Below are 26,547 nucleotides of genomic sequence, written 5' to 3' on the forward strand. Positions count from 1 at the left end.
TTGATTTCTGACCTAAAAAACGAGTGATCGCCACCTTTAAAATTAAAATAATAAGAGGAGAAATATAAAAGGTGTCTTTCTATTTTACAGCAGGCTGATATATTCTTCTTCTTAGATAAAGTACAAATCTTTTTAAGGCATTCAAATCTAAAATCCAAATACGGTGTATGGAGTATGTATATAAGTATGTATAACATGGTCCACGCAGTGAGAATGAGCAATGGATTGCTGGATAAATAAATGTAAATATAATACATTTTGAAAAGTCTATTTGAAGTGGACCTGCTGGGTTTAACCCTTCATGCTTCCCTTATTTTTAAAATGGCCTCCTTTATTAATGCTCCACTATGAGCGTGGATGTCCTTGGGTAGAAAGAGAGAGAGGATTGTTGTCGTGTGTAATAAATTAGTCAGTGATGTGTGTGAGAAGGTGAAGCTGAGCATGAGTGAGCGTGTGTCTGTGTGTTAATCTCATAAAACTCCAGTGACTCCATGGCATTCTGTCTTTTATGGATCATGAAGAAATACTGAAAGACTCCATGCACAAGAATGAGGGCTTTCCATTTCTCACAGAGCAGATGCTGGACACATAACGTCAGACAAGGCTGCACAGCTAATTAGCAATTAGTGACACACGGGCTATAAGGTCAACGCAGCGCTTTTAGATGTGCAATCTCCTCCAATCTACCTGTTGTTGACATTATCTTATTGTCTCCATTTATTTATGGAAATGTTTTATGTTGAGAGTCTATGTCATCACAGATATTAGGCCTAAGATGTCCCATCCTCTGCTGTCCTCATGCTACCCATACCTTCAGACGATTTTAACTTGTCAGCTTGTGGATCACTGAGGGATATATCACTTAGCAAGAGTGCTTTAAGCTGATTTGGGATTTTTATATGACTTTCAATTTCATAAAGTACATTGATTTGCTGTGCATTGGCTGAAAATAGCATCATTGTGTAGTTATATTATCTATTAACTATTACATTCCATATATCATGATATATTTATATAAATAAAATCACATATGCTTGATAGAGGATCGTCTCACCCACTCTTAACTATCCTGAGTGACACTTAGTAAAGGCCATTAAAGGAATATGTCAACATTTTTGGAAACACATTTAAATGTTAACTGTAGAGAGAAACGGCTAGCCTGGCTCTGTCCGACGGTAACAATATCCTCCTACCAGCACCTCTAGAGCCATTAAGTCATTTGTTAATTTTAAACAGCAGGGACGGTCCTTTTGTTCACACGCAGTTACAGATCTGTCTGCCAACTTCAACACCAAGGACAGTGCCATGGATTTATCAATACACAGCATAGTTAAACTACTCATATTTCAGAGCTATCCAGCTGTTAAGTTGTGACATAACGCCCTTTCAAAATATGATTTCTGGTCCAAGCCTCTTTTTTCTACAACGCAGGAGTGCTGTGTTCTTTAAACAAATCTGAGTTTTAAAAAAACAACGTTATTGTAATTTTACCTCTTTCTTATCGATTAAAGGTGTCTAACTGACGTTAGAGGTGATTGTAATTGTACACGTTTGGCCGTTGTTGTCTGTTTCGTTTCAACGGAGCGTTTTGACCCAGAAATTGTATTTTGAAAGGGTGTTACAACAGACTTAACAGCCGGATAGAGTCGGACAGACGATCTAAACAACCCCTCTGCCCCTGTACTTGCTCTGCTACTAGGGATGGAGAGGGGTGACCCTAACCCAGGGGAATGCATCCCCTCTCATATCGCCTACTGTCAAAATCTCCCTAATGAATATGTTATATATTGCTTTTTTAATCTCAACAAAAGCCAAGAGTAAAAACAACAATTCACCATTTTACATTTTAGTTTAAGAAAACTCATACAGACATGAGAATGGCATTGATCGTCTCATCGAATTCCCGTCAAAAAAGCAAGTAAACACATATCTGGAAAATTCAATCTATTCCTTTAATGCTGATATCCATTCTGCCAAAACTCCAGTCTGATTCTTTTTAATCCCTGGTTCCATCCCTTAATCCTTGTGACTCCTTCTTCATGTGTTAGGGGGTAGGGGCACTGCTATGGGCTGGCTGGAGGACAAGTGTGTTTAAGTAGCCAGATTGTTGGGTCGCTGCCTATGTGAGTCTGGACCTGGATTACAGGGCTGTGGAAAAGGGGTTGATAGGAGCCTTCTGCCACTGGGAGACTGGGGAGTGTGACAGAGTGTGTGTGTGTGTGTGTGTGTGTGAGTGTGTGTGTGTGTGTGTTGGGGGTTGGGGGTTGGGGGTGTGTGTAATGCCACGGAACAGGCGGCAGGAGACCACAGAGACAGCTACTAACTGAGCCTCAAGCTGACTGAATCGCATCGGGAGCAAAACTGAGTAATGAAGAGTGTAAAAATCCACAAATTCAGATATATTCACTGCATATTTACACACTCAACCACACCTCTTTATGCAAGCACACAGAGCCACATAACTTATGCATATTTACAGATACCAATACTCTTATGCATCCTCGCCTCAAACACACAGAAGCATTTGAGACTGAAGAAAAACATCTGCAGGGAGCGAGAGGGCACTGCTAATTGGTGACAATAGACTCATCACACAGAATTAACACAATCAGTGCAGCCATCTCATGCTATGTGTGGGCCGCCGTCTACTTCCAATCTGATCAAATGAGCTCCTGATTTAATCTGAGAAGTGTGTTAGCAGCAGAAAATTCGTTTTTGCAATTATTTCTTCTTTTTTTTTATCTGATCCTTAAACATGCTGAAGCTTTCCTTAAACTGTTTATTGTTTGATCTGCAAGTGCTGCTCTTTAAGAATAACTACATTCCTTCATCTGGCCTTCTACAAATGTCAGAGTGACATTGACGATAACATAAATAGCTAATGGCAGCATAGATTAACTAAAAATACAATAATATACTCTACAGTATCAGTTTATTGGATCCCAGCTGTTAAATGAACTCCTGTCCTCACAAACGGCTGCATTAGTCTCAATTATTCAGGTCCATTGTGAAATTAATAAGTTTAGCTTAATATCTGCAGACACTGAGGGTCTCAATTATACATAATTCCCTCCCAGCTCTGTGATGACTGCTCATAAAGATGAGGGATGATGCAAACTGGGAGAAAGGCCATTTGGAGACTGGGTGATGTGGAAATCAAGGAGGGAGAGGGAGAGAGAGAGAGAGAGAGAGAGAGAGAGAGAGAGAGAGAGAGAGAGAGAGAGAGAGAGAGAGAGAGAGAGAGAGAGAGAGAGAGAGAGAGAGAGAGAGAGTGTGTGTGTGTATGTGTGTATGTGTATGTGTATGTGTATGTGTGTGTGTGTGTGTCTCAGCCAGGCTCCGGGTGTCCTGCTGTGTGAGGCCTGAAGCTGACTGTCAGTGTTACTGTGACTCACCCCTAGAAACAGGACAACCTCTCTCAAATGCTGGAGCTCCCAGCTAACACTGGAAATAGAAGTCACTCAAAGCCATCCAAAGCTCTGGAGTTAGTTTAAGGCTTTGGGGACGGATCTGTCCAAATCTTTGGCCATCCAGATCAAATTGGTGACCTGTAAGGCCACTCTGATGGTCGAAAGCTTACTGAGAGTCTATTGGGAGTCAAATAATTATACTTAAATGGGAGGGATGGGTTGAGAAAGCCACCGACTAACCTTGAACTAAATGTCTTCTCATGCATTAGATTCAGATCTACATCTAAAAATAACAGATTATTCCGCATAAGAAATGGAAGACATGATTTACGCTGGTATCCCTCTGTAGAAGATAAACGCATTTAGAGGGCGCCGAGGTCATGGCGTGCCGCTACTGTCAGGAGCGGCTCTCCGCCAAGGCGCACTTAACGATTGCATAACGTCGTGCGCGGAGTTCCCACTGTGGCTGGCTGAAAGAAACTGATTTAAACCGTCCTTCATCGAGGACAACAAGGAACTTGCGCATTACAAGAGCGTTTGCCATGATCTGCAGCTCTGGGGGGTTTTCTGTGCGGAATGTCATCTGAAGGGTACCGAGAGGAACTGACGTCCCCGACATCACTATCATCACACCGTCGTGACACCCGCCTCCCAGACGGCCACACACAAACACGACTGCATCATTCTCACGCCGTGTGTTCACACCAAAACAGTAAAAACACAACCGAGGCTGCAGTGCAAAACGCGAGTAATAAATTATTCTCTTGGCGCAATGCTGCACCCTCTTTTTCAGCGGAGTGCGTTTCAGCACCAGGACAGCGATGAGTAAGTGATTTAGATGGATGATGGATGGAGCACAGCTACAGCAGACCGACGCACGTGAGAACAGCGCGAGGTGTTATTCATTTAAGGCCGATCTCCACGATCCAAACACCACTCCGCTGTTCTCCGAGCAACGTGACAGTCCAACATGAAGACCTGAGGAGATGTGGCGTTCAGGGCGTCGCGTCCCTCTCTTACCTGAGTGGCTTTGTGGAATTGCTTCTTCAGCCCCGCTACAGACATGATTGCTACAAGGTGGTTCTAGCTGGGGATATGAACTCGATGCTGCGGTTGCGTTGAAGGAGGAAATCTCGGTCCTATAATTGTATCTGGTGATGATCTTGCAACCGTAGCAAACCCCTGTCTACGCTGGTCTTCAGCTGAGGGATCTCCTGTGAGAAAAGGGGGCTGATTAAAGCTCCGATCAGGCTATTGGATGTCAGAGCCACATGTCTAAAACGGCGCTGACGTCGGAGCCAGCTCCTCTTAAAGCGGCCGCCTCCTCCTCCTTCACCACGCTTTGTACTAAAAGGAGGCTGAGGTATTTTAATGTAAGCTCGTTTTGTAGAGGGACGAGGTCAAACTGGGGGGAGGCGACGTAGACTTAGTTTGGACCAGTGGTGGAATGTAACTAAGTACATACTCAAGTTAGTGGGGATAGGCAGTGTATTAGATAGGCATACAATGTAATTCAAGTGTTTGGGTGAAAATCTCTCACACCTTCTCTTGGCTATTTTCAGGCTTGAGAACATTTAGCTCGTGATGGGAGACTTTGTTCAATCCCAGGTCATTTCAGAGAGAGAAAGTGTTTCCATTGGCTCAGGAGGGAGAGGGAGAGCTGTGAGAAGAGGTCTCACTCTGCGTTTTTTTCTTTTTACCTATTGTAGCTTTAAAGAAATACCTCACCCTCAAAATGATCATTTGTAGTTCAGTGATTCACCCAGTATTACATCGATTCCTTGAAGAAAAACTTCAGTAATATTGTAAAAAATGAACAGTGAATGAAGGGCGAATAATTGAAGTAATAGTAATAGTATGATGCTACAATTCATCCTCATTCAGCATAGAGGTACGTGAGAATTCACTGTAACACAGGGTGAGTAATTGATGCACAAATGACTTGTTTCTTGTACTTTACTCGAGTATTTCCGTTTGCAACGCTACACTTCGACTCCATCTCAGAGGAAAATATTGTACTTTTTACTCCACTACATTTATCTGACAGCTTTAGTTACTTTTCAGATTACAACTTTCTCTCCAGTGAAAACCATGTAGGCCTATAGTGTTACTTTATGGGCTGAGAAAAATAAGCAAAATAAACTAAACAAAAGATATAGAAGAAAACCAGGGCTGTTATTCTCACAAAAAGTCGATTTCTTAGAGGTTCTCAAACATATTGTGATCTTAAAATATAAAATATGATGCATTGCTGTATGTTAAACCACCCAACAGACCATAAAGTAGTTAAAATGAGCACAGACTTAGACATCTACAGCAGTAAAATGCAACATACACATTACAGGGCAGTGATATTAATCCCAAAGCATGTTATATAATAGTCCAACACTGACAGGGACCAGTGTACTGCAGAATGAGTCTTTTTACTTTAATACATACAGTACAGTTTGTATATAATACTAATACAATTTTACTTAAGTAAGGTTCTGAATACAGGTCTTTTACTTTTAGTGAAGCATTTTCAGTTTGGTATTAATATTTTTACTTCAGTAAATGAACTGGATACTTCTTCCACCACTGATTTAGACTCAATTTCAATCCGTAATTAGGATAAAATTATGCACAAATAGTAAAACATTACCTAACCCTAATATCAAGAATGGTAGCTCATGTCTGTTGGTTATAGAGTGAGTTTGCCCTTTGCAGAGATGTGCTAGAGATATTGTTGTCCTTACCTTAAATTAGATGAACGAGCTACACCCTATACCATCACCTCAGAGAGACATAAAGAAAGACTTCATAAACACTTGATATACAATTAGTTTTGTTACAATTAGTTTCTCTAATAAGACTAAATTACTTGTAAAGAGAAGCCTGACAGCTTCAGCAGCTCCCACTTCTCCAGCACCCTGGACAGCGCCTGTCAACAGAGAGACGGACGGCTCGATAAGACATTTGTAACTAACTTTCTTCCTATTCCATCAGTGAAGTTGACTCTGAGAGGCAAAAAAAGAATAATAGATGAATACAGGTACAACAAAGCTGCTGTAAATACAAACACTTACACAAACCTTTAGAGAGCTGAGAGGAAAACCTGACTAATGGACCCTGTGGTGACATTATTTTTGTTTGTTTTTTTTCCTTTCCACATTGTGGACGACTGAACTGTGACAGAACACTGTGCTTAGAGCTTAAAGGTATTGTGCAGTTACAAAATGTGCCCATATCTACTGTTATACACACACTTTTAGCAGTCCCCTTTTTGGTTACTCACACCCAAACTCAATTAGAGTCAAGATGATGTTCTTTGGCTGATAAGATTAAGCCTTCACAAATCTGCAGGACTTATGCGAATAATGCCTCAAAATTAAAGTTAAAAAATCACCTGCACACATTTATCAGCTCAGAGGCAGCCCTCTCGATGCCAGATGGCAGGTCGATTGTGGTAGGACTACTCTGGCAGACATTCAGAGGCGCATCCCATATGGCCATTGTTACAGCCCCGGAATAAGACTTGGAGTGACGATCACCAAATGGGCGATCAAATCTGAAATATGGCTATATCAGCAGTTGTGAAATGTCCAAATACTACAAAAAGATGATAGGCACATTCCTTTAGGATGTAGTAGAGTTCTGAAATGTTATGTTTATTACTTTAATCTTTCAAATATTAGTATGCTTTACTAATTTATATATATATATATATATATATATATATATATATATTTATCTATTTATACAGCTTATGATCTCGCTTTATAAATATTTAAAGATTAACAGCTAGCAAAACAGTACTTAAACTAAACTAAAGTAATTGCTGGGTGTTGAAGTGCAAACAATGCTTGTACACAACTGTAAATTATGTGTGCAGTGTACATTTGTGGGAGATGCATACCTCACTATTAGACCACAGACTGAACGTTAAGTGCACATGTGTTTGGGACCAATCCACACCGTACAGATGTACATTTGTGTTTAATATAAACAGTTAAATGCTCTCCCCCTCTGATCATAAGTGCTCTATCTGTATGTCTATCTTGTTAATATTCTTTGCATATAGGTCATGCTTTTTATTGGTCATGTTATTTTACCAAAAATAAATAAATACTCAAGGGAACACAATAAACTGTGTGTTTGAGTCAGTATTTTCTAATCATTTACATTACCTTTATATTAAAACATTTACTAATGAGTATTTCCATTACATGTTATTCATTTATAACATTATATACAACTTTATAACAGAAATGTATAAAGCTAACACAAAGTAATTGAACAAATTCAATATGTATGCTTATGAATAAAAAAATAACGGCATTTTAATGTTTTGGCTTTTGGAAAAATAAATAACTAAAAAAATGAAATACATGTGAACATCTTCATTGCAAGCATATTTATCTATTATAAATATAATTTGTTCCTCAAGTACATAACTCAATTATTATCCTCACTGCAGTTTATTGCTGCATCATCTTGTTTTGCGTTTGTTTAAATTAGGTCCAAACCAAACCTGTACTCACGTAATGATTAAATTCCACCACAGCACAGAGTGTTTATGGCAGTGCTGGTTAAAAACATGAGGAGAAACATTTGTTATGTCAGTGGCGCCATCGTGTGGAAGAAAGGAGGAGTTGGAAGAAAGGAGGAGTTATCTACAAAGTCTCCAGTTACTCAATCTATCTGCTGTATCTATCTATCTATCTATCTATCTGTCTATCTATCTATCTATCTATCTATCTGTCTGTCTGTCTGTCTGTCTGTCTGTCTGTCTGTCTGTCTGTCTGTCTGTCTGTCTGTCTGTCTGTCTGTCTGTCTGTCTGTCTGTCTGTCTGTCTGTCTGTCTGTCTGTCCGTCCGTCCATCTATCTATCTATCTATCTATCCATCTATCTGTCTATCTATCTACTGTATCTATATATCTATAAATATATTGCACATGCCAAGAACACCAAATAAAAAGTGTGCTTTTAATTAATGTCAAAAATAAAAATAAATTTGCTAAGTGGATTGCTAAGTCAACGAAACCATGATGCATTTTATTTAGATTTTTAGATGATGTATACATTGTAAAAAAAAAATACATGACTTTAAAGGTCAAAGGATCAAAACGTAATCGAGTGTGCCAAAATTCAAAATGTATATAATATATATCTTAAAAATGATGTTAGAAGCTATACAAGCAAGTATAGAGGGTATACAGCTCTATAATATCAGCCTGTCACTGTCTATTTGTCCACTGCCCAACAAGTCACAATCTACGATGGTTTGCTTCCACCTAGTGGTAGGAAATGATGCAGCAATAATGATGCATATTTGAAAACAGAGTGAAAAATGCCCTGAAACACATGATTACTGTATGCTGTATGTTGTATCAGATCAGACCGGCTCCACAGTGAAAGCAGCATTCATGTGAGGGTATGTCCGATATATTGTAGGAGCATCAAATCACCAAACGTTTGCTTGTAGCTCTTATTGGCTAACAGAGAAAGTGCGAGTGATACATCAACCCAGCTGACAGTGACCTGAGTGCAGTTCTTTGCTCTGTTTTCCTGCTCTCTGGCTGCGGCCGGCAGCTCTGATAAAGTGCTTTGTCCCACGGCTCAGTGAGCTGTATGTGCGCGTGTGGCCTGAGGTGAGTGTCCATTTGTCTTAACTCATGAGATGATAAATCTTACCTGTACCGTACAGACTGATGGTGGCTCAGCTCAAGTGAAATATGAGATTGTTGCCATTAACTTTATTACACTGACCACTGGTCTCTCTATCTTTTGCCATCAGCTCTGACTTAAAGTTGGAACAGTAGGAGTCTCTGATTCACACATTACTGACACGTTCATGTTCTACAACAGAGTGTATGTGTTCGTATAACATGTATGACAGTAATATTTATATATCATTTTTCAGGTTGTACTACTTATTAGAATTTTATTTCTGTGGTAAATGCTACATTTATAGCTGAATGACTCCTTATTTTCATACTTCAAAAGCTTTGCTGTATATTTTCATTGCTAAATTATGTAAATATTCCTCATCTTATGACTATATCTAATGTTCCAGCTTACTCACACTACGCATATCTGTCAATCAATAAGCACTGATCACTCTTTCTCATCCACAGAACATATGTCGGTTGGGCTGAAGAATTCCTCAAGTGTTGCTGACGTCATCCGAACATTCCTGGTTAAGGTCAATGGTACTCCACCCTGCCTCCCCTGCCTGAGTTGCCTCAGAGTTTGCAACAATCTCTTTTAGGCCAACCATCAAATCAGAGTTCCACTTTACCCTCACCTATGATCATGAGCTCTGGGCAGTGACCACAAGGAAGAGACCAAAGGAACAATTAGCCTTTGCAGGGTGTCTTGAATCACACTTAAGGATAGGGTGAGGTCAGAGATCATGAATTCACAGGGCAGACCCTGAACACCTTGATGCCTCAAGATCCTTATTTTAATCTTAAATTTAAAAACTGAGATTTCTATGTCTTTTTTGATTATATAGAAGTTTGAGGTGCTCTATAAATACTGTGAAAGTATCAAGTATCTATGCCTTTAAACAATCCATTCTGATGTCTCAACTATACTACATACAGGCAGAAATCGCACTACAGCTGCAATGAAGGTGCAGAGATGCAGGAAGCACAGACCCCACTGCTTAAGACCCCGAAAACATCGACCAATCAGAGCGTCCTTTTTCAGGAAGGGGGGCTTAAAGACACAGGCGCATAAACGGAGCATTTCAGACAGAAGGTGAATCCAGGTATAATCAGACAAACAGTATCAGAAAAAAAAAAATGCAATTTAAACATTGAAGCATGTAAACATGGTCTAGTAGAAACCCAAAATACAAGTATGAACTTGAAAATTTGCATAATATGGGACCTTTCATTAATTATTCAATTTTTACCTTAATTTTACCATGGTAGTTTTGTTAAGATGGTCACTATATGCTATGGAGCGCTTGCTCTTGCCCCGAACAAGAGACAGATGCTGCAATTGTATCTGTGAGGAAAATGTGTGTAGGTTCAGATGGAATAGACAGGATGGTCTGTGACAGAAGACCAGGGGTCATTTGTCACACATATGCCAGTTGTGCCACTGGAGACAAAACAACTAACACACACCAGAGCATGGTCATGTGTTTGTGTGTTTCATAACGCCTACCAATCCCCACGCCATCCCATTCCACTCAAACATGCTAATGTACCTGTGCTCTGCTCTAATTGGTCCCAGTGATGCTCGCCCTGCTCCACCTGTGTTCATGGGAAGCCTCCAGTCAGTCCTGCAGTCTGGCCCCCGCCACTGTGTGCGAGCGTGCAGTGCTAATATTATGCAAACAAACACTTCTTTGTTGTTTGGCACTTCTTGCACCGACCCGCCACTGTGGAAGAAAGGGAGAAAGTAAGTAAAGGGAAAATGAGAAAGGAATAAAGGCTGGGTGAGTTGGGGGGGGGGGGGGGGGGGGGGGGGGTGCTTGAATTCATTAGTGTGATTACCTGAGGTGTGCTACTTTACAGGGGGTAATCTGCTAGCCCGCTCCATACCCTCCAAACTTCAGCCAGTCCGCTAATGAGCGCTTGGAAAAGTTAGTCAAGGTGGAGAGGTGCTTTGAGGAGCTATACACCACAGACTAAGGTGTTATTATATATGCTGGAGCAGAAAACAAAGGATGGCTGCCTATATTATAACAGCTAGGACTGATGAAGCCTTATTCTGTTTGAGCTGTTTGTTTTGATTCTGAATGCATACAGCAAAATGGTCCTATGTATAGTATGCCAATGGATGGACTCAGAGCCTCAGAACGAAAAAAAAATCCCCTGCTTAGAAGCTTACCATGTTTGAAAGCCTGATATCTCTGACAACAACATAGTGCATCCAAGAATGACAGTTTGACTGATCTGTGATATTAGGAGCCACATTTTCTACACCGTTTGAGAAAGTATCCCAGATTAGTCATACGGACACCAGAGGGTTCAGGTAGTCACATTCAAAGAGTCGCTTCTCTCTGAGGTGATGTTGAGGACTTCAGCTTCCCTCCTACGCTGTAAGAGACGGTGGATTAGAGACCAGATCAACCCCTCTGCCTTTCTTTCTTTCTCTCTTTTTTTTCTCTCCAGGAGCTCAGGCCATGGCTTTAGAGAGACAGCTGCCATGAGCAAGGCTTAGGACAGTCCATGGGGACGGAGAAAGTGAGAGTGTCAAAGAACAAGAAAAGTGCAGGACCAGCTTGGTTACGATGGACAACACAAAGAGGTGAGAGGGAGGGGATAGAAATCCAAAAAGGGAAGCCAGAGGATATATATAGAGTATATATATCTATATATATATAGATCCTGTAACTTTCCCTTTCCTCTTGCCCTATGCCTCTGCTTTATCACACAGCATCAAAACATAGCTTTAGTCCCCTGAGTGGCTGGCCTTTTTATCTGCTCCCTAGCTTCCCACGGCGGACCGCATCCACCCATAATCTGCTGCTGTTTCATGTCTGGAGTGCTGTAGAGGAGGATAAGGGACTTGTTCAAGTGAAGATCAGTGAGGTTGTATACATAGCATATGGGCATATGTGATTTGTTTTTTCTTTTTAAGGTTGCATCTGATCTAATGAAAAAGAAAATTATACATGGATGTATTGACGAGCAGTATGTGTTATCTAAAAGTTTAAAAAATAATCAGGTTCTTGACTAAAATTTTCACACAACACTCAGAGCTAAATACAAAAGTGTGGTAATATTTCTGTCATAAATTCCCAGACAGCATCTACCTTTGTTTCTGAAGCTTCTCCCCGTGGATCAAACATGAAGGGTAGATACAATAAAAGCCGTAAACATGCTGCATTATACATTTGTCAAAAACACATTTGGCTGTATGTCACAAGTACCTTGTTATTTAAGACAGTGCCAAGTGTCTGTATGTGTGAGAAATCAAAGCAGACTGGTATATTGGCAGCAATAGCCGGGGTGTGAAACTGTGTCAGTGAAGTAAAGGAAATCCCCAGAGGTTGTTTTCTGCCCACTCCACAGCTGGTTGACGAGAACTGCAAGGTAATTGTGCATCAGTTGGAGGGGCTGCAGAAATTCTCAGTTTGTGCTTTGACTGTTCTTTGTACTTTGGGCTATCCACCTTCCCACCCAAGTGGCACACACTCACATTAGAGTGAGGGAACTTAAAAGTACCACAGAGAAGCCTTGGGACACACACACAAGACAAACACACACATACACAAATCATTGATCAACCCCAAAGTCAACCCGTGACCCTGACCTTCTCTACCCCCTCCAGGAACAATCTCCTGCAGGAATCTGTGGAAAGAAAAAAATACAAGAAAGTTGGATTTAAAAAGAAGTCGGGTGAGAGAAAGAGATAAAGACAGAGGGAAAATGACACAGTTGATTGTGTTGGAATGAATAAAAGGGGAAGGGAAGAAAACTTTGGAACTACTGATCAAAGTAATTCCCCCAGGAAACCTCTCTTAATGAGAGCTGCACAAGAAAAGAAGGGTGGAAGACAAGGAGAGAGTGAAAGGGAAGAAGGGTGCGGCACACCATTCCTACACAGAAAATAAAGAGATGAATCATGGAAGACATGGGTGCGTGTGTGTGTGTGTGTATGTGTGTGAGTGAGTGTACGTGTGTATGGGGTTCAAGATCATTTTAACATCTTCACTGAGGGAGCGTCAGAGGCAAGGCCAGGTTAATTAAACCCATGGGAGTACCAGCTGAGGGGGCCCGAATTTGAATATGTCACAGAAATAGCACGAGTATGTCAGCAGAGGCCGGGGCTCGGCGAGCAAACATGTTGACTATGCATTACACGCTAAAAGGAAGAGAGAGAAATAAAGACAGTCAGACAGCAAAGGGTGGGGGCTCCAAGATAATTTGCGTGGCACCGAAGCTTTGCTCTTCTATACCCACTGCGCCACCGGATTTCTCTGAGTTATTAATGTTTGTCATTAGCAGCATTACCCTGGAGGACAGTGACTGGGAAAAAAAAGGCAGAAATTTATATGGGACAAATATTGACAATAGCTGGCTCATGGGTATTGGAGAGGAAGAAAAGATGCAAACTATGTTAATGAATGGTAATTAACCACAAGGGTTTGTCTCTCCTGGATCCCAGCTAAATTGGTCCCCGAGTTGCAGCTAGAGACAGTCCTGGTCTAATCCTTTATTATAAAAAGATAAAGGAAAACGACGTCATTAGCATATATTTGAGAAGGGAGGGGGGATTCAAAAGTGGATTTATTTCTTTTTAATTCCTGAATGGAGGACTCTTCACACCATTGTTAATTATACATAATAAAAGGAAAGGCGTAAAGCGATGAAGAGGAAAACAAAAGCTAGGAGAGGTATAGAAACGACTAAAAAAAAGAAAAAAGGATGACTTGAAGGAAAGAGTGTGTGGTCTCCTGTGTAGGATGCCAGCTCAAGGACAGAGGAGACCAGGATCATGTTTTAATATTCAAAATGAATAATAAGAGTGGGAGGAAAAGGGAAACAGATAAAAGGGGTTGGAGGTAGTTGTGTCAAGGATGTAACCACTCCTCTAATACACCCCTGTGCTGTGCTCTGTGTGTGCTCATGTGGACCCTTGTTAATGATGTCAACAGCGGGGGTCACTTGTTACAGACAGGAACCATGCCAACAGTCAGCTGTCAATCATGAGAGAGAAGTGAGAACCCTGCTGTCCACCAGAGCATCCTCAGTCACCATCACACACGGACTGACAGTTCTTTGAACTGCTGTAAAGAATACTAGAGACCATTTAGAAATATGATCATGAAATTCACAACAACAATGCAGTCTTTGAAGAACAAAATACAGACAAAATGAGGTGAAATGGATTTTTATTTAGAAATTAGGTTTTTCAGAATAAAGCATTGATATTTAACATAATTACATTAAATTATCAACAAAACAAATACTTAAAGAACAGAAGCTATAACAAATTTCACAAACATAGATCATTTTCTTCTCAGAAATAAATACTTGCAGTGTATCCAGTGGGTTTCTATCATTGGATATCAGAGAAGTCTAGTATCATGTCTGATGAATGGACCTAACCTTTTTATATCCTGCTCTGTGCCGCACTCTTGACTTTCTCAAAGTGTCGACTTGGCATTGCTAGGTCAAGTCCCTGCACTCCAAGGTCCTTCAGGTGCCAAATAAATGAGGGGGAGAGGTAAAAGAGAGCAAAAAAAAAGTCAAACTTAAACATTAGCGTAAGCATTTGCCTTATCACCCCAGGTCTGCATTGAGAGTGGCTGCACTGTAAATTAGCTTGGCGCTAAAGGGCCCTGTCTGATAGACATAGTGCACTGAGTGCTAACACAGATGTCGAGGGCTCATTTACAAAAGCTAGGCTGCTGTGTTGAGCCAGTGGCCCAGAGTGAGTCGACAGCGCTTTTCTCACAAATATTGGTTCGGCTGCCCCGGCTCAGCTTGGCTCAGCCCAGCTCCCACTGAGTAGGAACCAGGGAGGGAGGGAAGAAGGGAGGGAGAAAAAGAAGAGGATGACAGTTTTCCCAGCCTCAGCCCAGGGAGTCAGGCTTTTTCGCTGACTGGTGTTGCGAGCGTGGCCAGCTCTTCTGTCAGCACTTTCCTCTCCTTCATCTTCACGCGCACAGCCTCCATTAGCTGGCCGGCAGAGGGGATCTGCAGGGGAGGGGAAGGGTAGAAAAAAGATGTGGGGGCGGTGGTAGAAGGGGTTAGAGAAAATAAGGAAAACACACAAATGCACCACTATTAAAAAAAAGAAAGATTTTTGACACCTGGCATCTTTTCAGAAAGCCTATGTGCTGTTTTGTGAAACAACAGAATGGGGCCTGAGGACTTGTAAACTTTTGAGGGACTGTCCATGTTGAGTGTTTTGACAAAGCAATTCCCAAAACAGGCTACACAGCAGTAGTTTCAACACCTAATTCCACACTTTTTGGTAAGTGGTGCAGTTATGTACATTTCCTAAGTATTAAAGCACAGTTTCACAATTCACAAGTGTCTAAAAGCAACACTTGCATGCTAATACTGAGAAAAGAATAACATAATGATGAAGTTTGGGTGCAGTAGATTATTATATTATTTCAGGAATATGGCGGGCGAGGAACTGTTTTGCCCGCGTTCTTCTAATGCATTTAATATCAAATCAAATCCCCCCTTTTGTGATTGGCTCGCTTACTCCACTTGCGAGCATCTCGTCAGATGGACGTAACCCTTTATGTGCTTGTCCCTGCAGTGTTTGTGCTTTCATTCACACATTCTTGCTTTCATGCACTTTCACCGCCATTTTCCCAGAACTGTTACAAGGTCTTGAGATTGCAAATTGGTGGTACAGATTTCCCTGAATATGGATTCCTGCTCCCATTCGCAATCGTGTGTGAAAGAAGCTCCAGACTAATCAATGGCACATCTGCAGATTTTTTTTGTTACTATCCCTCCCCTGCAGCTCAGCAAGGACCCACTAAAGGAGAGAACAAAAGGTGAAATTTTGTATAACGTTGGAAGATCCCCACTCAACTTTCAAAAACATCATACAAGCTTTAGACACATTTTAGAATGAATCGCAGTGAAAAGAGACTGTGAATTTTGTACCTCATCTTAAGTTGAAAGATTGTCAGAGGGAGATCTCTTTTGAGTCAATATGGACGGGAGGAATGAAAGCATCCAAACATATGTGGGCATGTGAGTAGTGTCTGTGGATGTAAAAATGTGCAACTATCATTTAAGCACAGGAAAATAGTGACATTTCCCTTTTTTGGGGGGGCTGAAGACACACAACACTTTCCCCAGAGGGATAAGTTGATTACTATTCAGCAGACACGCCTCAAGGCATAATTAAAACATCACAAGCATCGCTGGGGACATTTACAGCATTGTTGTGTTTTTATTGTGTTTATGCTGGGAATGTAAGAGGATGAGAATTGATGTCCACTTAATCATACAGGATTACAAAGGTTGAGGATTAAATAACTGTATGCGTTTGTTTAGCTGTTGTCATGGAAAGTGAAAATAAAGAGGTGAGGAGGCTTTTCCTCTGAGTTCTGGCTAAATTTGTTTTTCCTCTCAATCAACACAAGGATTTTATGGTCATTAGGGCGCCTGATCAAAGGCAGGCATTCATACTGTATCACCCATAAATATTCACTCTAAGCTACATGGAGCCTTTTACAAGCGCCTTTTTCAAGCAAGGGAAACAAATTCATTCCCTGAGCAATTTTCTAAGTCACATGGCGTGAGATGAGATGTGGACTGGCCGAGCTGAAAATAGTGGCTTCAATATCCTAAAATCTTTCACTTTTTATCTCTTAAAAGAGAATGTGAAAACATAAGATATTGAACCATACACAGAGAAACAGGCTGACACAAGTCTGAAGTGCGCTAACAAACTTTGCTGAGTAACATCTGCATCAGGGAATACAAAATATCGTGTTGCTTTGAAGTGATTAACACAAACTCACAACACATACTGGAATTAGGTCTGCAGCTGACATGTTTTAAGGACATTTGAAAATGTCTCATCAATTTCCAATACGTCCGGAAAGAGTGAGAACCTCACATAAAAAAACACACACAGTCCCCCTGCCCCTTGACACATCTCTCCTCTTCATTAAAGGTAACAGGAGCAGGAAACACAGGGCCCTGTGTGCCGGGTAGTGTGCGTGTGCGCACTTGAGCATGTGTGCAGTGGGGAGTCAGTTCCAACAGCACTGGATGCTTCAAACACACAGAGCTATTCCTCAGAGAACCACTACACTGAAGTAACTGCTGAGACATCTCCCTCTGCATCTGTCCTCAAGGGGGAATTCACTCTCTGTCTCACACACACATTCATATCGGCATACACACATAGGCACAATTTCCTAATCAGCTAATTGCACTTAGAGCCACTAACTATGCAAACAAACCCACTAAAATAGAGACACAGCCACAACATAAGGCTCTATGGGACAGCAAAGAGGGATACTGGATCATTAAAAATACCGATATGGGAATATGGGTAAACAACAGGTAAACATGATCTAGATAAACCTAACATAAGTGAAATTTAAGTCTGAAATAGATGTTAAGCTATAAAATAAACACTATCTACTTTCAATTCCTTCATTTTAAATATTTTTTCTGCATTTTAATCTTCATCTTGGACAATGGAGAGACACGAGTGACAGAAAGAACCTGGGACGTTGAGGTTCATGGTTGCCGTCTTAAATGGATAGTTCGGATTTTTTAAAGTGGAATTGTATGAGGTTCTTAGACAGTGTGTTACCTGCAGCGCATGGCAGTGGGCACATCCCCAGTTAGGAAAAGCAGGCAGGAGTACTACTGTGGATGGGTGAATCAGCTAAACGTATTTTAGCCACCTAAAAAAGACCCACCTGAAAACCATCAATATACTCTAGGTTTAAGCGTACGCTATATTTAGAATATTTTCACTGCTTTACCTTGCCATCAAATTGCCCTTTCTGACATAGAACTGCAGCCGGTATATTCTTCTATGCTCTCTTCAAAGCCAACAGACTCTTTTTTTTACAAAAACTAGCATCTCACCTTGCAGAACACAGAAGATGCTGGTCTAATACTGCTGCAATCAGTTAGTTTGTTCATATCATTGTGTGAATTTGGTCAATCCGAAATTAACCCTTTGAAAACAAAGTCACAAAATACAGTATAACAAACTAACTAACTGATCGAGGCAGCAGTAGACCAGCAACTGTTGATTTCTGAGTGAGTCTAGTGGCTTAGACAAGAGCACAGATAATCATTTCAGTTCCCACATTTGAGGCAAGTTGAAGTGGTAAAAATATTCTAAATCTAGCGTGCACTTAAACTGATACTGGTTTCATTTTGCTGCTGCCCCCATCCACGGCAGTACATTGCTTAACTTAGGTGCTGGCACACTTGCCTGCTTCTCCAAACTGGGGGCATGCCAGCCGCCATCTACTGTAGGTAATACACTGACAATGGATAAGTTACCTTCTATAGACCTACTACAAAAAATCTGAACTGTGCCTTTAACCCCTAATTCACAGGGGTGATCATCTTGATTCTTTCATGTCAAAGTTGATATATGTACTGTACAGTGAGAGAACTTTTTGGTCTCTTGGTTGATAAATGATTCTATTGCGTTAATAAAAACCCCATAGATAAATATCCCACTTATTCAGATTCATCTTACTGTGCTGTGTGATTCACATCAGCAGGTTCTGGCCCAAGGAAACACAGAAACACAAGCGCTCACACACAGGCTCACGGACGGGACAGGCAGGAGTATCCTTCCCTTTCATCTAACTGCCACATTTGCTGGGGACCGAAGCCCTGCAGGATGGTTGGAGGTAAAGAGTGATGCAGCTGCTCTACTGGATCCCCTGGGCTGCTTAAGGCAGTGTTAGGACCTGGCACTAATGTTATGCTACAGTTGATTTACCCAGGCCCCTGTCCCCTTTGGCAGAGCTAGCCTTCACCAGAACTAAGCAACGCAGCCACGGTTTTTCAAGAAGCACTGTCCCCTATGGCAACACTAAAAAAATCTACTGTAGCATTAAGCCATGCTAACTCACATCCATTACTATTCAACAGGCCCTGCAGAGCAGACCTTTTGTCTAGGTGTGATTCTATGAACATGTTTCAGAAGTTAACTGACATGTAAAGCCACTGACACTGACAAGTGTGTGTGTGTAAGAGAGAGTGTGAGTGTGTGTGTGTGTGTGTGTATGTGTGTGTGTGTGTGTGTGTGTGTAGACAAGAACAAGAGCTGCAAGCAAAAGGTGTTTTTATGAGCCAATTAAATGTCATTGCTATTCTTCAGCCTGGGGCACACCTCAAGGCAGAGAACAGCTCAAAGTTGCAGCGCTCCAGTGACCATTGTTTGGTAGTGGCATTACACACATCAACATTTTTTTCTTCTTAAAGGATCGATCATTCCGGCTCTTTTGTCTTCTCCCTCGGAAGGGGTTAGCACAATTATTTCCAAGGGCCCAATTTGTGAGTAGTTGTAAAGATTGTGTCAGGCTGTTGGATATCTAAATGAGTCAGAATGAAGAGGGAGGGGGAATCAGAGAGCCTAAAAGAGCTTAAATGGGGTACATAGTCCAAATTTCTGCATGCGCTCAAAGCTTTACTACTAAGTGTTCTTTCTCACATTTTCACTCGTTTACCACCTTATCATTATAAATACATACGCCACGTATAATAAGGCAGCTGTTCCTGCTCAATTTAACTACAGTTTTCTACGATAGAAGCTGCATTTTTACAGTAGTGTCTACCTGTATACCAGTAACAACAGCATACCTTACAGTTGTACAGTGTATATTTCTATTGTAATAAATAAGGCTATGTTTAAAAAGATTCATGTTCTGTTTCACATCGATCTTTGTTAGAATAATTTATTATTGATACATTAAATCCTGAGATCAAACTTTTAAGAGGCTGTAGCTGGCTCAGTTGTAAAGCTGAGGGAAGATATTGGTATCATATGAAACTAGACGCCATAAGGCATCCATTGGTTATCTTGTCATGTTAGCTTGTCTAAATAACACTCCAAAGTTAGGCTAAATTTGGAGAGGGATAAACTGGCATCACTAAATAAAACACACTTTTTTCTGGTCACTCAATACTCACTGACTGTAGAGTTGCCCTTTATTGTGTTCACTGCTGTAGTGTGTTCATGTTAAATAAAAAGTACATTAATGGAACTGCTTTGGAATCCATTCTTACTGTGAACATTAATATTTTCAACACCAGGTAAGAAGGTTCCTTGTATAATTTACAACATTAGTTTTCTGAGAATTTCTTTTACATCCAAGCAAAGTTGGTACTGTGAAATATCCCTTATGAAATTAGTATTGAATCAGATCGGGATCTGTGAATCGCATTCTAATTAATTCAGAAAATTATTGGCGATACCCAGCCCTAGTAAACAAAAATGTACACTACTGTTTAATCTAATAATAACCATAAAAATAGTATGTATGTCTGACTTGTATGACAGGTGCGTTTTCACAGTGGTGAAGGATTCATGCCATAATTCTTTGTCCCTGGCTGGTGAGCCGTCTCCAATCTAGGCCACTATTCAAGGTAAGGGAGAAGTAGTTACAGTAGTTTCATCACAGAGGGGAAAAACAGCGCTTTGATCTTTGATCTTCTCACTTTTGTTTGAAAATCAAATTTATCAAACGGGGGAATAACAACAACAACAGCATGATAAATAGATTAAAAAAAAAAGCCCTGGCACAAAGGCACCATGCTAAAAAGTCTTGCATTTGATTATCTCCTATAATGAATATGTCACATTTGTAAAGAGGGGCTCAGGTAAGAAAATCACTAAAGCACCGACAAGCCTATTCTCTCCCTCTCCTTCGTAATTACCTACCCCTGCCGTGGAGCAGATCCCTCTCTTTTCTCCCCTTTAGGTCACTAGAGACTGATATGAAAGGGAATTGGACACTTGGGGCCACAAATACTGTAATTAAAAATCTCTCCTTTTCTTGATACGTTGTTTGGAAGCATCATTTCAGTGCGCAACATGCATTTGTTAGGGATCTGACCTAAATACACCCTAGATTAAACACAGGAAAGCACCGGGTCTTTGTTTCAGGTTCCTACTCATTAGGTGTGAAAATGAGGTGATTCAGGCACGATTCAGGTATAAATATAGAAAGGTGATATCCATACAAAACAGATGCAACCTTAAGGTAGAATTCAGTAATCAAAAACACACCCGTGATTAAAGGTATGGCTCATTGGCCGAGGTAATGTACTGGTTAGCAGTTACAATTAACAAAAGTGGCTGTGCCTGCAGCAAACTGTCACAGGCAAAACAAGACGGTGCTAAGAACTATTGCCTTTCAATGTTTGATCATTGACATGAAGGAATTTAACACTAGTTATCTATTCAATGAGGAAATGTCTACTTTCATCATTAATTATCTTCCTGTAGTAATAGGAGCAAACGTGCACTATGCTCCAAAGGACAACCCTCAGGTACAATTAGACCGGCAGTAACCTTAAAGCTCCAAAATAGCATCATGACTCAAAAAACAATAATACGATTATTCACCTGGCCAATTTCAAGTGATCTCCTGAAATGTGCTGTTTGATATATTATAGCTTGCCTGGTTAAGTAATCAGTTTAATGGCTAAGAAACAGCACCAAAAAACTGCAAAACTGCTGTTTCTGTTTATGTGAAATGCTTCCGTTTATGTGAAATGCAAGTTGAAGGTACTGAATAAGTCACAGTGTGCTCTGGTATTAACAACAACTCTAAAACCAGTCTTCTCCTGGGATCCCCCCTCCTAGTCCCCTCCACTGTTCCAGTGACATATTTACAGTACAAAGGCTGGAGTCCCCACCACACACACACACACACACACACACACACACACACACACACACACACACACACACACACACACACACACTTACAAACATACTTACAGAAAAAGAGTGGCTGATTTAATTAGCTCAATCATTAAATGAGGCTTAATTAGAGTCACTTTCCTTCAGAGAGAAGTGTGGGACTTGGAGCTGTTCCTTGTCATTACAGAGGCATAATGAGCCACACAACACAACATCCTACCCCTCACCCTCACAGCTTTGACAACAATAGAAAACTTTCTCTCTGCATTAGCACTGTGAGGCATGGAGCCTTTGTTATGTTTAATACAGAGGGTTAATGATGCAATGCCCTATGGAACGACCTATATGGTGAGACCCTTTGACAAGAAATTACATGCATAAAGTCTGTTATTTAACTTTAGATAAATGGTGCCATTAACATTGTAGCAATAAGCAGCAGCAACCCCTCCCCAAAGTTCAATAAGGGTTTGAAATTACAGGAAATATTTCAGCCCAGTAGTCCATCCATAAACGCCTCGGATGTTTTATAACAAGTCTAGTCCAGATTGGTCCGGTCTCTGCTACTGTCTTAATGTAATGTTCACCTGCTTGTTATAGTTTGGAGGCTGATAAGAAGTGATGCTTGTACGTCTCCCTCGGGTGTGATTGTGAAGTAAATATTAGCAGGCCCTCAGCGCCACCCCATACCAGTAAACCAAACCACTGTCCTCTCATAAAGAAATCAACAGAGTCAATGACTTTTTAAATGTTATTATGCTGTCATGAGGCTTGAGGTGGGAACGTGTGTGTACAAAATGAGTCTGAAAAATGATCTGGAGGGAACGCGTGTGTTTGCATGCATGTGCACACGCTTGCATGCACATGCTCCTCCTGTTCATTATTGGCCAGCAGCAGAAGCCAGTCATTTCCCTGTCTTCATAAAGACTTGGCCCATTAAATTCTACCTCCAGTCAATAATTAGGACTCCACAAATAAACCAAAGGCAATTAAATCAATGCTTCCCCGGGCCGGTGCCTGGACCCCATGGCCCACATGGACACTCCATCTTCTCTGCTGGCCTTATTCATGGTGGGTTGCGGTGGAGCCATACAGTACACCCCCTGGCCTGCTCATGATTATTAGATAGCACCGTCCCTCGATCCTGGCTATGGAGTGCCGCTTGTGGTGGCTCTCCACTGAGAGACATAGGGTTTGATTTCATTAACTCACCAGTGGAGGTGAGAGACGAGGAAATGAATGCAATGTTTCATTTGGTTTTGAGTGGACGTGTGGGGCAGCTCCTCCGGAAATCTATGCCACTTCTTCGGCAAGAGGGGAGCAGTAACTCACGTCACGTATCTCCATGGCAGCAACAATGTGCAGCCAATGTGTTGTGGATGTCGGTCTTTCTTGTTACGTTGACATGTGGCCGAGCACTACAGTAATGGCGAACAATGGCCCACACACAAAGACACTGATGCACTCATAGGTACCACTCTTCAGCTCACACACACACACACACACACACACACACACACACACACACACACACACACACACACACACACACACACACACACACACACACACACACACACACACACACACACACACACACACACACACACACACACACACACACACACACACACACACACACACACAATATGAATGATGGGTTTGCTATTGACAGGGCCACTGAGATAATAAAGTGCCGTCCCACTGGCAGCTCCATTAGGCACTGACAGTGACAAGATGAGGCTGTCGTGAGAGTGCACATGCACACATGAATACGTACACATACCCAGACGTACACGAACAGATGGACACATCCTCATCCTCTTTCAGTGACAGCCAGCCAGTTAAGGACATGGATCTCTCTCTCATCTTTCCTTACACTGGGTCTATTTCTGTCACTGTGTCTTTTTTATCTGAAGAAGTGTGTTTGAGTGGAGCTCGGGGGTAAGATCATATCACTATTAGGGGAGTGTGTTATTAGTGTCACAGGCAGGGTGACAGGCCAGGCCATTCCACTTCGCAGATGTTCTGCTTGGTGAGCCTTTCATAAGCTATGACAGAGAGTAGAGAGGCAAAGGGGGAACAGTATGAGAGTTCTTGAAGTGTATTGCCTCACTAAGAAAATGCTCTCTTCTCAGCATCAGTGGATATGTGTAGTATCGTAGCGGTCTTCAAAACGACAAATAAGGAGATCTACCTTAATTAACAGACAGATCCTTCCCCTGGTCTTTTAGTGTGTGAGATGTCACACCAGCCTGTCAGAAAAAAGAAAGAAATACAAGAGACGCATGCAGTCTGGTGTCCCCTTGGTACCACAGCATGCTTTTAAAAACCAGACGAGAGGAAACCACGAGATAGAGAGGCAAGGAAAAAATTGAAATAAATAAACAAAAAACAGAACAAGATGGACTTGAAAGGGATTGAAAAAGTCGGTTGCAGTGAGGGGGGATGACTGCGGTGGTCCCAGCGGTCCCCACAGAGACCTAGGGGCAAGTCTCAGCCTTGTCATACTCAACTCTTCTCCTCCTCCACACCCCACACCAGCTCCTCCGCTCCCTCCCCCTTCCACCACCCCTGTTCTGCCCACGGAAAACGTCGATAGCAGGCTGCCGGTGCCGAGGTCTCTGGTGGACACTAGCTCATTCTCCCGGCATCGACAGGCCCGCCAAATCAATATTTAGTTCCCCACTAACAAGCTGCCTCGGGGTCTGAGCCAGAGAGAGAGAGAAAGAGAGAGAGAGAGAGAGAGAGAGGAATGCAGGACAGTGGAGGATGGCAGAGAGAGACAGAGAACAGGGACTGAGAGCTGTCCAGCTAGAAGGGAAAAACATGGATTCAGTAGAGTGTTGTGTGTGTGTTAGTGTGGGAGGGGGAGAGGAAGGTGGAAAGGTCAGAAGAAGATCTGGGGAACAAGAGAACAGTGTCTGGTGTGTGTCGTGGTGCGGAGGCGACGCATGAGTGCCTGCGGCAGCCGCTGACAAGAGCACAGACAAGACAGACACACACACACAGACACAGTCGACACTCTCAATCATACACATATCACAGCGAGCATACGTTGACAGCACTCGAGTAAAGCTCCAGCAGAGCACTCACAGATGAGTGGCTGTGCACACAGACTCAACACACACACACACACACACACACACACACACACACACACACACACACACACACACACACACACACACACACACACACACACACACACACACACACACACACACACACACACACACACACACACACACACACACAGTGTGTAGATGTAGTTCCTTTTCATTGTTTTATCTTTTGCATCATTGTTTCTTTTTCAGAGCCTGGAGCAGGACACATTGGGGTGGGAACTAAAAATTCATCCTCTACTGCATTTGGGTGAAACTGTTGCCCAAATTCTTCGATACTACGACATACAAAGCTGCACATCTGCAATGTTAGACTAATAGATATATAGACAAAAATGCCCATCTGCCATCTGTTATGGAAATGCAAACACCTAGAGAGCAAGCTTGAAAAGACAAGGCTACATGCAATTACACTAAAAGAATGTCAAACTCCCTTTTACCCGTGGCTTTTTCATTATTTGTAGTTTGATACACAAAGCAATAAAGTTACAACTTTGGTAATCATCTCTGTAAACAGATATCTGTGTATGAATGTAGAAACTTGACATGATTTTGTTATCAGAAGCATTCTGATTTCTGTTTGCAGTCTGAGTAGTATTTACCAGTCCTATGTGAGCGAACACACACACACACACACACACACACACACACACACACACACACACACACACACACACACACACACACACACACACACACACACACACACACACACACACACACACACACACACACACACACACACACACACACACACACACACACACACACACGCAATGATATCATTTATCATTTCAACTTTCCCTATGTCACTGATACTGAGAAACAGTGAACAGTGGCGGAGTATTAGAATTATCCTTTTTACTTACAGTATAATATGAAGCAATAGAATTCAGTGTCTACCTTCTTAAGGAAATTAAACCAGTTTTTGGCACATTTTCCAGAATTTGTTGTACCACTCTGCCGGTTGTTACACTCTTTTTACCATCATTTTTTAGAAAAACAATTGCCAATTTTCTGTTACCTTTTGACACCCCAGACAACAGTTGTTCTACAAATCTAAACTTCAACTAAACGTCACTTGTGTTTGGACAGAATTTAACTTTACAATGAAGGGAGGCTGCTAATAGCTTGTGTATGTGCAGGAATGAGTGACTTGTGTCATCAATATTGCAGATTTGTGAGCCTGACCTTCTGCTGGAGGATGTGGTTGAAGTGACCTAGCCACTCCTGATCTCCTGGGCTCTCTGAATGGGCCTCTGCACCCTGCAAACACAACAGCAAATACATACATCTCAGTGACAGGATAGAGACTAAAAGATACACATGGTGACAGAAATCATGCAGATGTTTTGAGATACAAAAAATACAAATACAATAAATCATAAATCTTTTATGTGGCTAAAATATGAACATCTCAAGTAATTAGACTAGGGGTACGGTATGTTTCTAGAGCGAACCTGCTGCTATCTTTAGATTGGCCTCTGTGAGTCTCCTGCTTGAGGGCAGAATTGTAGCATCACACCAGCCAGGACCTTGAAAAAGCTCTCTGGAGACTCAGTGGCAAGGTATGCCAGTATACGTTTGCATGCTACTCATGTATAAAGACCTAACAGAAAGGTAGCCTTGTTACTGCTAATGAAGAGAAAGAAGAGCGACTACATGGCCATGTACA

The 26,547-nt window shown here is 41.6% G+C and overlaps 2 protein-coding genes across 2 annotated transcripts in view; both read right to left on the bottom strand.

The window, feature by feature from the left end:
• sh3gl2a (SH3 domain containing GRB2 like 2a, endophilin A1) overlaps window positions 1–4,568 on the bottom strand; it is a 45,031-nt gene extending 40,463 nt beyond the window's left edge. The window contains exon 1 of the mRNA XM_083931161.1: window positions 4,431–4,568. Within this exon, the coding sequence (XP_083787287.1) occupies window positions 4,431–4,475 (45 nt within the window). The 5' untranslated portion in view covers window positions 4,476–4,568. The remainder of the gene's footprint in view (window positions 1–4,430) is intronic.
• A 9,856-nt stretch (window positions 4,569–14,424) lies between these two features.
• Window positions 14,425–26,547, bottom strand: part of cntln (centlein, centrosomal protein) — a gene marked incomplete at its 5' end in the record, with an annotated part of 91,944 nt that continues 79,821 nt past the window's right edge. The window contains 2 exons of the mRNA XM_083938160.1: window positions 14,425–15,056; window positions 26,064–26,138. Coding sequence (XP_083794286.1) covers window positions 14,946–15,056; window positions 26,064–26,138 — 186 coding nt within the window. The 3' untranslated portion in view covers window positions 14,425–14,945. The remainder of the gene's footprint in view (window positions 15,057–26,063; window positions 26,139–26,547) is intronic.

This window comes from Echiichthys vipera (genome assembly GCF_963691815.1).
Source record: "Echiichthys vipera genome assembly, chromosome: 2".
Lineage (NCBI taxonomy): Eukaryota > Metazoa > Chordata > Actinopteri > Perciformes > Trachinidae > Echiichthys > Echiichthys vipera.